The sequence below is a fragment of the Ovis canadensis genome, chromosome 9 (genome assembly GCF_042477335.2).
Source record: "Ovis canadensis isolate MfBH-ARS-UI-01 breed Bighorn chromosome 9, ARS-UI_OviCan_v2, whole genome shotgun sequence".
Taxonomy (NCBI): Eukaryota; Metazoa; Chordata; class Mammalia; order Artiodactyla; family Bovidae; genus Ovis; species Ovis canadensis.
Window position 1 is genome coordinate 33,137,682 of NC_091253.1, and position 13,122 is coordinate 33,150,803.

General features: G+C 40.8%; 1 protein-coding gene across 4 annotated transcripts in view; it reads left to right on the forward strand.

The window, feature by feature from the left end:
• Positions 1 to 13,122, forward strand: part of ADCY8 (adenylate cyclase 8) — a 233,412-nt gene that overhangs the window by 159,494 nt on the left and 60,796 nt on the right. For all 4 annotated transcript variants that reach the window (XM_069600951.1, XM_069600950.1, XM_069600952.1 and 1 more), the window contains one exon: positions 3,779 to 3,879. In XM_069600951.1, coding sequence (XP_069457052.1) covers positions 3,779 to 3,879 — 101 coding nt within the window. The remainder of the gene's footprint in view (positions 1 to 3,778; positions 3,880 to 13,122) is intronic.

Sequence of the window (13,122 nt, forward strand, 5' to 3'; positions counted from 1 at the left end):
GTCAGCAACATTTTGGGGCACCCTACTGAATACAAGGTACAATTTTGTACAGAAAAATGGAAGACAGCATTCTAGAAAGCAATACTTGTTGGAAAATGTAACAAATGCAGTAAGTCCCTTACACAGGAGTGTTTATGTTGAGAACTTTCAAAGATGCAAATATATGTTCTTCAATGTCAGGGGGCAGTGAACTTGCAGCTTGTCCTCTGTCTCCTAGTCCTGATGACCCTTCAGCTCCACCATCCCCCACATCCTCTCTTTCCTCCAGTCAGTAACTCTTGTTGTCTGTTCACTCGATGCCAGCCCCTGTATGCCAGCTGTTGTACTTTTCAAGGTACTGAAGATTGAAAATGTATTCTTTATTTTCTGTGTTTGTTTGTTTGTTGCATGCTATTTTTGTGAGAAGTACTATCAGCTTATTACAGTATAATACTATATAGCCGATTATGTTAGTTACCTAGGTTACCTTTGTTGGACTTATGAACAAACTGGACTTAGGGTCTTGGAAAGGAACTCATTTGTATGTAGGGGACTCACTGTATAGCAGTAAAATACATATAATTCATTGATTACAGTAAATAATTAATGAGGTTACCACGTGCTATATGCGTGACTCTAAGCACTTTACATATATCAGCTCGTTTCATCCTCCCAGCAACCCACGCGAGATAGCTTTTATTATTGTCCACTTTTTCTGGGTGAGGAAACTGTGACGTGGAAAACTTGGTAAATTTGTCCAAGGTTACGTTGCTCGTAAGTGTTGAAGCTGGGATTCAAATCCTGGTAGTCTACCTCTAACTTATGCCATGCTCACCACTAAGACATAAAAGAGTAAGTGGGGCCAAGTGAGGACAGAGAGGAGGCAAGATAAAGAGTCTAACTATGGCAGGAAGGAGAATACGTGTAACTTAATATAGCTGTGAACCAGAGTGCTCAGATCTTCACAAGTCAAGAGGAAGTGAAATGAATCACCACTCAGCCTCAGCACCCTCTCATTCTAAGCCAATTAGGGATGTTCTTTCCACAGTTTTGTCTCCTTTGCATTTCCAAAGTAACAATGCACTCCATTATGAAACCAATATTTTATATTTAATTGGTATCATCTTCACAAATCTTATAAGTTTCTTCCTTTCTATGACCTGTGCTAAGCACTGGAGTTCAAACATGAAAAGATAGAAGTTATTATTAAATTCTAGCATAACAAAATACAGTAAAATGGAACAGCTTTGCAAAATCTATGAATTATATTCATTCCCCCATTTGACAGATAAGAAAACTGAGGTTAAAAGGAATTGGCTTTGTTCACTGTGAAGCACTGACAGAGTGGAGGATCTGGGGGCCAAGTAAGTCCTCCTACTTTATCACCAACCAACTTGCCATCTGAAGAAAATAAGCTTGCTCAAACTCATGTTCACTGAGTCAGTGATGCCCTTCAACTATCTCATCCTCTGCTGACCCCTTCTCTTCCTGCCCCCGATCTTCCCAGCATCAGGGTCTTTTTCAGTGAGTCGGCTCTTCACATCAGGTGGTCAAAGTATTGGAGCTCCAGCTTCCTGCATCAGCCCTTCCAATGAATATTCAAGGGTTGGTTTCCGACTGACTAGTTTGATTTCCTTGAGGTCCAGGGAACTCTCAGGAGTCTACTTTAGCACCTGTTTCAAAGCATAATTCTTCAGCACTCAGCCTTCTTTATGGCCCAGCTCTCTCAACTGTACATGACTATTGGAAAAACCATAGCTTTGACTATATGGACCTTTGTCAGCAAAGTGATGTCTCTGTTTTTTAATATGCTGTTTAGGTTTGCCATAGCTTTTCTTCCAAGGAGCAAGAGTCTTTAAATTTAATGGCTGCAGTCATTGTCCACAGTGATTTTGGAGCCCAAGAAAATAAATTTTGTCACTGTTTCCATTTTCTCCCATCTATTTGCCATGAAGTGATGGGACTGGATGCCATGATCTTAGTTTTTTAAATGTTGAGTTTTAAGCCAGCTTTTTCGCTCACCTCTTTCACCTTCATCAGGAGGCTCTTTAGTTTCTCTTTGCTTTCTGCCATTATGGGGGATTATATACAAGAAAAATTATTATTGTTGTTTTTAGAATCTCATTATCAAATCTATATAACCAAGTTGGTTTGAAATCAGTCAACAGAGAATAATTAGATCTTGTGCAACTGATTGTTAGAAAGAATTCAGACATTCATCGTTCTTTGAATAAACTGCTTTGTGGCTAAGTCTTATTTTCAGGCTGGTATGTGTGGGTCTCTCTGATGGTGCCCTGTTCTTAGGCAGTGCTCTGGAAAACTGTCAGTAACATGAGTTTTCTATCATTTTATCAAGAGTGGAGATGTTGCGTGATTTTTCAGGGACATGTTCACCTCTAGGTATGGAGCAGATTGTCAGCAAGCAGGCAGAGGACTCAGCACCAGTGAGCAGAAAAAATATTGCCCTCTGACAGCAATGAATATGCAGTTTCTAAGCTGCATTGGTGGCTACACCATGGAGCTCACTAACTACGGGTCATTCCCACTCTCCAAGTCACAGCCATGACACCAAGCAGCAAGTTCAGGCTAAAACCTAGACCACACCAAGGAGTAGGCAAGAGAATAAAAATCATGTTACCAGGGACTGGACTCCCATACCAACAGCAAGTTTGACTAATTTTATGATTTCATTGACCCAAGCAAGTCTTCTGTTAGTATTAGGGACATAGAGCATGAGAACTCTATTTACTGGCTTCCTTCATAAAATCATGGTGAAATTCAAATTGGGGATCAAAGACATTGCAAAGTCAGACTTAGCTTTCTGTTCCCACCCCTCAAAATGTTGTGTGCTATGTGATCTGTGGTGGTTAGTAGACCTCTCTGGCATTAAGACAAGAAAAGGGACTTGGCTGTAGGCTAACTTTAAAATCTTTTTCAGTTTTAAAAAATCCTTTCTTCCTTCTGAAGGAATTGGATTATTCCTCAGTTTAGTGACTCAAAGACAGTTCAGGAAACTAGGCAGGACTAAGACAAGTATATACACGTTCAGTGCTGACCTTCCAGAAGCTTTTAAGGGTGGACAATGAAATTACTGAGTACTCTGGATAATCAAAATAAAGTTAGCACTGTTCCCCAGGGCCACCTCGAGCAGACAACAGAAGGGCAATCAAGCATATTGGTCCATCAGTCTTGGTTGCTCTTGTATGAAATGAAAGGACTACCCTTGCTGGAGATTTTCTTGGCCATTTTCTGCTCTAAGACTCCATGAATTTATTTTTTCAATAGTTTTCATGAAAAAGGGAGGCAGAAGGACTCTATGGTCAAAAATTTCCTTGTGTCCCCAAGAGCAAGATCCTTGAATGACTTAACGTTTACTCATGAAGGAAGTCCATGTGGATTTGATTTGCTACGTATATGGATGTGTGCTCTGCTGTTTTGTTCAGATGATGTGAGTTCAGAGGAAGGAGGAGAAGTGATTTATAAGTTCATGCAAAGTCCCTCTCCCATTCCTTTTTGCTATAAAGGAAATCGGCTCCCTTTTGCTATAAAGGAGATCGTATTCACCCCTGGGCTCTCACTGGAAGGCTGGTGGGAGGGATGGAGGTAATGCCCGCAAAGATTTATTAACATATGGATGCCTCTTAATGTCAAATATATATACATATATTTATATATTGAAATGCCTTATCTTTTCTTGTTGTTTCCCCCTGACTCCAAACACTGGTTAAAAACTTAACTCTTCCAAGAGCCCAAATCTGCTGCAATGTAATTCATTCTCCCTTTTTTTTTTTAATTACAGTATTCTCAAATGAGGGATGAAGTATTCAAATCAAACTTGGTCTGTGCGTTTATCGTTCTTCTATTTATCACGGCAATACAAAGCTTGCTTCCTTCTTCAAGGTAAATATGAAAGGACTGAGTTATCAGATGCAATGTCTCTGAGAGCTGACGGGCCCTCACCTGGAGCCAGCCACTGACCTTTACAAGGGATTGGAATTTGAAATAACAGGATCTCGGATTCATAGCCAAACATTTGATGACAGCAGGGTCTGTTTTGGTTGTCTCACTCTGCATAATAACCTCATTACTCTCCCAAGGCAAGAGCTTTTTCCCAACCTCAGTAAAAACAACAACAAAAATCAACATAGGGTCCCCTCTTATTTGACATGGCACTCATGAATGCAGAGAGTTAGTATAAATCCCTCCATCACCATTAACGGGTCCCTTTGTTAACTGCATCTTTATTGTTCATAGATAGAATATCCTAGCTTGCAGGGTCAGCAGAACTGACACTTTCATAATACTACAATCAAATACATGTGGCCATTCCCTGGTCCAAATTCTTTACATATACCAACACATTTAATTCTCATGACAACCCTATGGGGTAGGTACTGTTATTATCCCCACTTAAAAAGGAGAAAACTGAGGCTCAGAGTAGTGAATAGAGCTGCCTAACATCTCACAGTTAAAAAATGTTACATCTTAGATGCAAACCAGATTCCACAGCCTGGAATCTTAACACTATTAGACACAGACTTGCACCATACAGGTTACAGGTGCAAGAGCCAGCATTTGAATCTAGTTCTAGATTCATCCAATGGCCATGTTTTTTGCTATCTCCTGTACTGGAAGGTAACACTTGCCTCTTTTTTCAGATAAATTCCCTTCCCCCTAAACTTGCCAGGAATTTCCCCATGTTGCTTGGTTAAAAATAACATCAACAAATATTAGTTAAATGTCTAGTACAGGCAATGCTCTCTGGCCCCTCAAGATGGTATCATTCTGCAGGAGGAAGTCTGCATCTTCTAAGATGTAATTTAGTGAGAAAGAGAGACATTAATAATGGCTTCCAGTTGCTGAGCATCTATTATGTGCTAAATCCTTCACACAGATTATCTCAATAAAGACTCAAAAATAACCAATAAGTGAGGCAGCATTCTAATCCCCATCCATATAGTGATGAAGCTGGATTTGAACAGAGACAGTCTGTGCTTTTAAATACTTAACTGCTTTGTGCCAAAATCAGTGATTCATTCTGCCTAGGTGGTTTAAAGAAAGTTGGCAGAAGGGTTGATGTTTTGAGCTGAGCAGGATGAGGGAAAAAGAGTGAAAGGGTGTTCCCAGTTTAGAAAACAGTGCAGGAAAAAGCCCAGGGATGTGAATGACCTCGTAGCACAGTGAGTAAGTGGAAGACTCTAGAGTAAAGCATTTGTACAAGGATTTGGTGGGAGCTATGGCTAAATAGGGAGGTAACCAGCAGGAATTCAATGTCAACATGCTATATTAAGGAATTTCATAATTGAATCTGGGAGCAAGGAGACCCTATGAAGGTTTTTGAGGAAGGTTATAGCATGATTCTGTGAAAGAAAGATGTTTGACTCCAGGGCATGGCAATGCTTGACCTTTTCCTGATTAGCGGGATATAAGGAAAAAGAGGGATTGGGGGCAGGAGGAGAAGGGGACTACAGAGGATGAGTTGGCTGGATGGCATCACTGACTCAATACACATGAGTTTGGGTGAACTCCGGGAGTTAGTGATGGACAAGGGAGGCCTGGCGTGCTGCGATTCATGGGGTTGCAGAGTTGGACATGACTGAGCGACTGAACTGAACTGAAGGAGAAAGAATCAAACCAGTCAGTCCTCAAAGAAATAAACCCTGAATATTCACTGGAATGACTGATGCTGAAGCTGAATCATCTTTGACCACTTGATGCGAAGAGTCAACTCATTGGAAAAGACCCTGATGCTGGGAAAGATTGAAGGCAAAAGGAAAAGGGGGCAGTGGAGGATGAGACGGTTAGATGGCATCACCAACTCAATGGATACGAATTTGAGCAAATTCCAGGAGATAGTAGAGAGCAAAGGAGCCTGGTGTGCTGCAGTCCATGGGGTCAAAAGAGTTGGACATGACTTAGCGATTGAACAACAACAAAGGAGGAAGGGGATTCCTGGAAAATGGTGGTACATCTCTGAAATTATATGTTTCTGAATTTCTCAGAATTCCCACGTATCTGAGCAACTAGATAGCAAAGCCAAAAACCTCAAGGACGATATTTGCAACAAACAGAATTAATGTGATAAACTCATAAATTTCAAAATGGGAATGACAGTCTCCCAAGAGCCCCAAGACTGGTGTGATATCAGTATCTGTGTGGAAGGAATTGGAAAGAAACAAGCAGATATCTGTCAGATCTAGGAAGAGAGGAGTCCCAGTATTGCCAACAGTTATCCACGGGAAAGTGCCATGGACCAAACTGCAGAAGCAATTGAAAATGGGAAGGGGTTTGCCCAATCCAGCATCAGGTGAGCATGAAGATTTACAGTTAAGGTTCAAAGAGCTACAACCATTAGACACTGTGAGCTCCTAAAACTGACCAACCAAATCCCCCTCCCAGGACAGGGCCCTGTGTGAATAGGATTAAAATTACTCACAGTAAGGGCTAAAGTGAATAAGATAAGGGATGAAGTTTTGAATGCTATATGAAAACAGCTAAAGGAAGCTCTGTGGGGGCTTCCCCGGTGGCTCAGTGGTTAAGAATCCACCTTGCAATGCAAGGGACACAGGTTTGATCCCCAGTCCAGGAAGATTCCACATGCAATGGAGCAACTAAGCCTGTGCACCACAACTACTGAGCCTATACTCTAGAACCCACGAGCCACAACCACTGAGCCCGCATATTGCAACTACTGAAGCTCATGCACCTGAAGCCTGTGATCCTCTACAAGAGAAGCCACTGCAATGAGAAGCCCATGTGCCATGACAAAGAATAGACCCCGATCACTGCAACCAGAGGAAGACCATGTGCAGCAACAAAGACCCAGCACAGCCAAAATAAAGTAAATCTTTTTTAAAAGACAAGAAAACTCTATGGAGTTAAAAACAACAACAACAACTATCCCAACCCATACTTCTTTATAAATTCTTTTTTTCTCATAATAGCTTTGTATGGGATTGCCACCAATACATTTTGTTGCTAATTTTTGTGTAATTAGCAAAATTTGTGTAGAACAAAAATTAGCAAAAAAATGTATTGGCAGCAATCCCATACGAAGCTATTATAAGAAAAAGAATTAAAAGTAGATTAGCACTTTGCTCTACAGCAGTAATTAACACAATGTTGTAAATCAGCTATCAGTTCAGTTCAGTTCAGTAGCTCAGTCGTGTCCGACTCTTTGTGATCCCGTGAATCGCAGCATGCCAGGCCTCCCTGTCCATCACCAACTCCCAGAGTTCACCCAAACTCATGTGCATCGAGTCGGTGATGCCATCCAGTCATCTCATCCTCTGTCGTCCCCTTCTCCTCCTGCCCCCAGTTCCTCCCAGCATCAGGGTCTTTTGCAATGAGTCAACTCTTCAGCTATACTTCAATAATAAAGTAAAAATAGATTGATATCCTTACTGGCAACGACACTCCAAAAGACATGCTTACAATAGATACCAAAATTTTAACCTACCAGTTGAAACCCTTAATGTGATTCAAAGCAGCCTGTAACAACATAAATCGGAATTAGAAAAAAACTTAGAAATTTGGGATGAGTGCTCAAAAAGGAAATAAAAGAAAGGTACATTTCAGAAATGAAGATTTAATATGAGGAAACATAAGCCAAATAAATGGAGCACATAATGCCTTAAGAGAAATAGAAGGTGCAAAGGAAGAATGTTTTTAAAATCAAAAAGGAGATTTAAAGGATTGGCAGAGCCCTATCTCCCATACCTTATCACCGCATCAAGAATCCAGTGTATTATTCGAGGACTATGACAGAAAGAACTGTGAGACCCAGGCTCTTTCTGATAAGTGGGCTTCTCCAGGCAAGAATACTGGACTGGGCTGCCATTCCCTTCCTCAAGGGACCTTCCCAACCCAGGGATCAAGCCTGGGTCTCCTGCGCTGCAGGCGAATTCTTTACCGCCTGAGCCACCAGGGAAGCCCAATGAATACTTAGGGGAGCTCAGTTCAAGAGAAGAGACAAACACAAGGAAATGAGAAGAGCCTGGAGCCACTGGTGCCTATAGATACGGCACTCCACACGGCCCACCCCTGAGCCTGATTAATACGTTAATGAATCCTCACAGTGAAGGTCTGTTCACCTCAGTAAACAGTGAAACAATATGACCTGAAACAATAGGACCAGTTTTCAACAGAAAACTACAAGGCATACCAAAGGGAAGAAGAGACAAACAATCATCAGAACCAGGTCTGTTGAAATTATCAGAAAGAGAGCTTGAAATAACTATTGCTACATGCCAAGGGTTCAATGGGGAAAAGTAGACATGGTTCAAGAAACGATAGAAGTTCTAAGAAAAAGTCAAAAAGAAACTCACTAGAACTCAAAAACACCATAACAGAAATAATGAATGTCTTTGATGGGCTCATCAATAGATTCAACAAGGCCAAGGAAAGAATCAGTGAGCTTGAATATAGGTCAGCAGAAACTTCCCAAATTGCAAAGCAAACAGAAAAATGAAATGAAAAAAAATAATAATAAAGATCAAAGCATCCAAGGACTTTGGGACAATTCCAAAAAGTGTAACTTATGCATAATCAGAATACCAGAAAGAGATGAAAGAAGATCTGAGCAGGAAAAATCTTTGAAGTAATAACGGCTGAAGATTTTCTTAAGTTAATGACAGACACCAAATCACAGAACCAGGAACTTTAGAGAACACTAGACAGTAAATAAATAACCAAATAAATAAGTAGCACATTTAAGTATGTCATATTCAAATTGCAGAAAACTGAAGAAAAAGAAAAAGTCTTCATAGAAGGCCGGAGTGGTGAGGATAGGGGAGTTACTACTTACCTACAGAAGAACAGGAAGAAATACACCATACTTCGTGTCTGAAACCATGCAAGCATGAAGAGAATGAAAAATGAAATACTTAAAGTGTTGAAAGAAAAAGTCACCCACCTAGAATTCTATATGCTTCAAAAGCGAAAGAGAACTGAAGATTTTATCAGACAAACAAAATGTGCATTTCTATGTGACCTTCCCTGGAATAAATATTTTTAAAGCTTTTTTTAAAAAAAGAAAAAAGTTTTTCAATCAGGAGGAAAACGATGTAGGTCAGAAACTTGATCTACAGAGAAAGGAAGAGAATCAGAAGAGAAATAAATGAAGTTAAAATTTTTTTCCTATTCTTAATTGATCTAAAAGATAACTGCTTGAAGTGACAATATTAACGATGTATTTAGTGGTTATAAATATAGATGAGCAAAATGAATGACTGCAGCATGATAAGGCATGTGAGGGAGGAACTGGGAATGCTTTAAGGTACAAGCATTACCCCTGAAGTGCTACAGTGTAATTTGAAGGCTGTTGCTGGTGGTGTCGTTTAGTCACGAAGTGGTGTCCGACTCTTTGTGACCCCCTGGACCGTAGCCCACAAGGCTCCTCTGTCCGTGGGATTTCCCAGGCAAGACTACTAGAGTGGGTTGTCATTTCCTTCTCCAGGGAATCTTCCCAACCCAGGGATCAAACCTGTGTCTCCTGAATTAGCAGGCAGATTCTTTACCACTGAGCCACCAGGGAAGTCCAATTTGAAGGTAAACCATTGTAAACTCTAGAGCAAATATTTTAAAAAAAATTTTTTAACAAATAAAATTGATACACTAAGAAAGGAAACAAAGTGAAATCATATAAAATGCTCATTTAAAATAAGACAGCATGCAAAAGAAGAGAGGATATTATATGGAGAGTAAAGGGGAAGAGCATTATTGCATTGGTGAAGCCAGGAGATGTTTTCAGGGTGGTGACACTATTCACTATGATACTGTAATGGTGTATATATGACACTATGAATCTGTCAAATCCCATAAACTTTACAGCCCAAAGAATGGCCTTAATATATGATGAAGTAAGACTATGATAAAGATTATACCTGTATTAAAAGTGCGAAACAGCCTTACTGAAGGGGGTGCAGAGAAAAGACAGGGTTTTCTTAAGCAGCTTAGGGGGTTTCCTAAGGAGTTTGGGGGATTCGTGGGCTCTAGAACTAAGCATAAAAAGAACTGTACTTCAGCTGCTAAAGATTTTTCTCATGGACATATGTGTGAACAACTTGAGCCGCAGTTTACGGGCACTGTAAGTTAATGGACTGTGAGAGTCAGGTTTCTCATTGTTGGTCCAGAAGAGGTTACAGACAAAGAGAAAAGGCTAGGATGATCCGTAGGTAAAGGCTTAGAGTAGGAGACGTTAGCATGTATTTGTTAAGCTCACTAGAGTGTGTGCCTTTGGGGCATCCCACATGGCATTACTGGTAAAAAAAATTCACCTGCCAATACAGGAGACTCAACAGACACATTCAGTCAATCCCTGGGTTGGGAAGATGCCCTAGAGCAGGAAATGGCAACCCACTCCAGTAGTCTTGCCTGGAAAATTCAATGGACAAAGGAGGCTGGTGGGCTACAGTCCAGGGGGCTGCAGAGAGTTGGACCCTACTGAGTGACGGAGCACACCAATATAGTTAGATATAGGATGTCTACATAAACACAGATATGTTTATAGACACAGATTAGAATGTATGCTAAGCCACTTCAGTCGTGTCTGACTCTTTGAGACCCCATAGACTGTAGCCCACCAGACTCTGTGGAATTCTTCAGGAGTGGGTTGCCATTGCCAGTGTCCTTGCTCTGTCAGCAGAGAGCATCCAGCAGCAGTGATGCCTCAGCAGTGATAGCACATCAAGCGATAGGCGCAACCCTGATCCAGATTTCTGACATCAATATCCAGTGCAAGGAACCAGAGCCCCTTGGAGAGCTGCTGATTCTAAGTCTGGAGTGGTAAATATACAAGATGAGCCTGGAACATCATTTAGGGCCAGAAAATTAGGAAGTGTTAAAACACACAGTGATGGAAACATATCAAAGGGACATAGGAAAAGCTCCCAAGAACCAGAGTTGGAACAACTCGAGCAAGAAAATGAATAAAATAGTATTGGGTAATAACCCAAAGATTGAGGACAAAAGGAGAAGAGGGCATCAGAGGATGAGATGACTAGATGGCATCACCAATGCAATGGACATGAACTTGAGCAAACTTTAGGAGATGGTGAGGGACAGAGAGGCCTGGCATGCTGCCGTCTATGGGGCTGTGAAGAACTGGGTGGCTGAACAACAATAACCCAAAATGTAAAATAAATATCCATGGGTTCACACTGATATCAATAGATGGTTGTGTGAATAAAGAAAAGATGAAGAATAAATAAATTTCCCATGGGGAAAAGTCCAAATAATTTATGCAGATACTGTGTCCTTGATGAGGTGAAATTTTACCCTCTACTCCTCAAAGTGTGGCTATGCTGAAAGTGACTACCTGCCAAGAAGGACAGTGTAGATGGAGGAAAAATAGGGCAGTATACCTCAGCCAGCCGATAATGGTTAAACTCAACAGGGGTAAGCCATGTTGATGAGCTGTGATGAGTTGTTCAGATGCTAATTTGTGTCCAACCCTTTGCAACCCCAAGGACTATAGCACATCAGGCTCCCCTGTCCTTTACTGACTCTTGGAGTCTACTCAAATTCATGTCCAATGAGTCAGTGATGCTTTCTAACCATCTCATTCTCTGTTGCCCTCTTCTCCTTTTGCCTTCAATCTTTCCCAATATCAGGGTCTTTTCCTATGAATCAGCTCTTCGTATTAGGTGGCCAAATGAGAATACACACAAACTCTGTGGTCTTCCTTCCCAAAACCCATTGTCTAATCATGAGGAAACATCAGACATACTGCAGTTGAAAGACGCTCCATAAAATACCTGACCAGTACTTCTCCCAACAGTCAAGGTCATTTAAAACAAAGGAAGTATGAGAAACTTTCACAGCAAGAAGAGCTTAAGGAGACATGACAACCAAAAAGAAGATGGTATTCTGGATTGGCGCTCTAAGTGTGGGAAGTCCCAGAAAGAATATCCAACCCAGTAGGCATAAGCATAATTAGGGGCCAGATTGTGAACTTGAAGTAACATATCACAGTTGTTGTTTTTTAATTTTGGAGATATGTATGATGCTAGAGCTGGGACATGCAGGCTGAAACCTCTTGTCCTAATAGAATGCAACAAAGTCATCATGCTTGATAGTCACCTCTAAAGAACTCAGAAGCCACATTGAAGAAGCTTCTACTGTCCCAAGATGGAATAATTAGAGCTGTGGTGTGGATAACTGTTAAAACAGTCAATCAAATACCAGCAAATATTTTTAACTTTATGAGTCTATAATGACATTTTTAAGGGTTGATAGCCTTTGGTGGATGGTGGGGAATTGGCTTGTAATACTTAGGCTTCCCTGGTGGCTCAGTGGTAAGGAAACCACCTGCAATGCAAGACCCGAGTTTGATCCTTGGGTCGGAAAGATCCCTGGAGAAAGGCATGGCGACCCACTCCAGTATTCTTGCCTGGAGAATTCCATGGACAAGGAGCCTAGAGGGCTCCAGTCCATAGGGTCCCAAAGTGTAGAACATGACCGAGGAACTAACGCACACATACACTGGAAACCACTGAAAAGGAAAAAGGAAACAATCATTTTTTCTGTCTTTCCTGCATGAACTGCAAGATCGGGTGAGTGGAAACTCATAAAATTATCCAAGCTGATACAATGTAAAGAAATTACAGAATTAAAATATCACCATTTCCCAACTTTCAATGAATTAATTGATCTAGTAGCTGACAACACAGGGAGGACAAGTAAGTCTATCTCCTGATGGAAGAACATAAGTCGATAGTCTCATCAAAGGGATCAAACCGAAGTCTGGCCAGGCCTTTGAACTGGGTTCTTAATTTGCACGAATCACAGGGGACAGAAGATATTGGATGAATTCACAAAAGTAAAATCCAGAATAAACAACAAGATCCTACTATATAGCACAAGGAACTATATTCAATACCTGTGATAAACCACAGTGGAAAAGAATATAAAAGAGTGTGAGTGTATATATATATACACAAAGTGTATTTCAAAGTGATTCAAACTGAGTCACTGAGTCAACTATATTCAATAAAGTAAACTTTTAAAAATTAAAATCCAAATAGTGAGATCAAAGGCACGCTTTGTTCTTGTTGTTTAGTGGCTAAGTTGTGTTTGACTCTCTGCGACCCCATGGACTGCAGCCTGCCAGGCTCCTCTGTCCTTGGGATTTCCCAGGCAAGA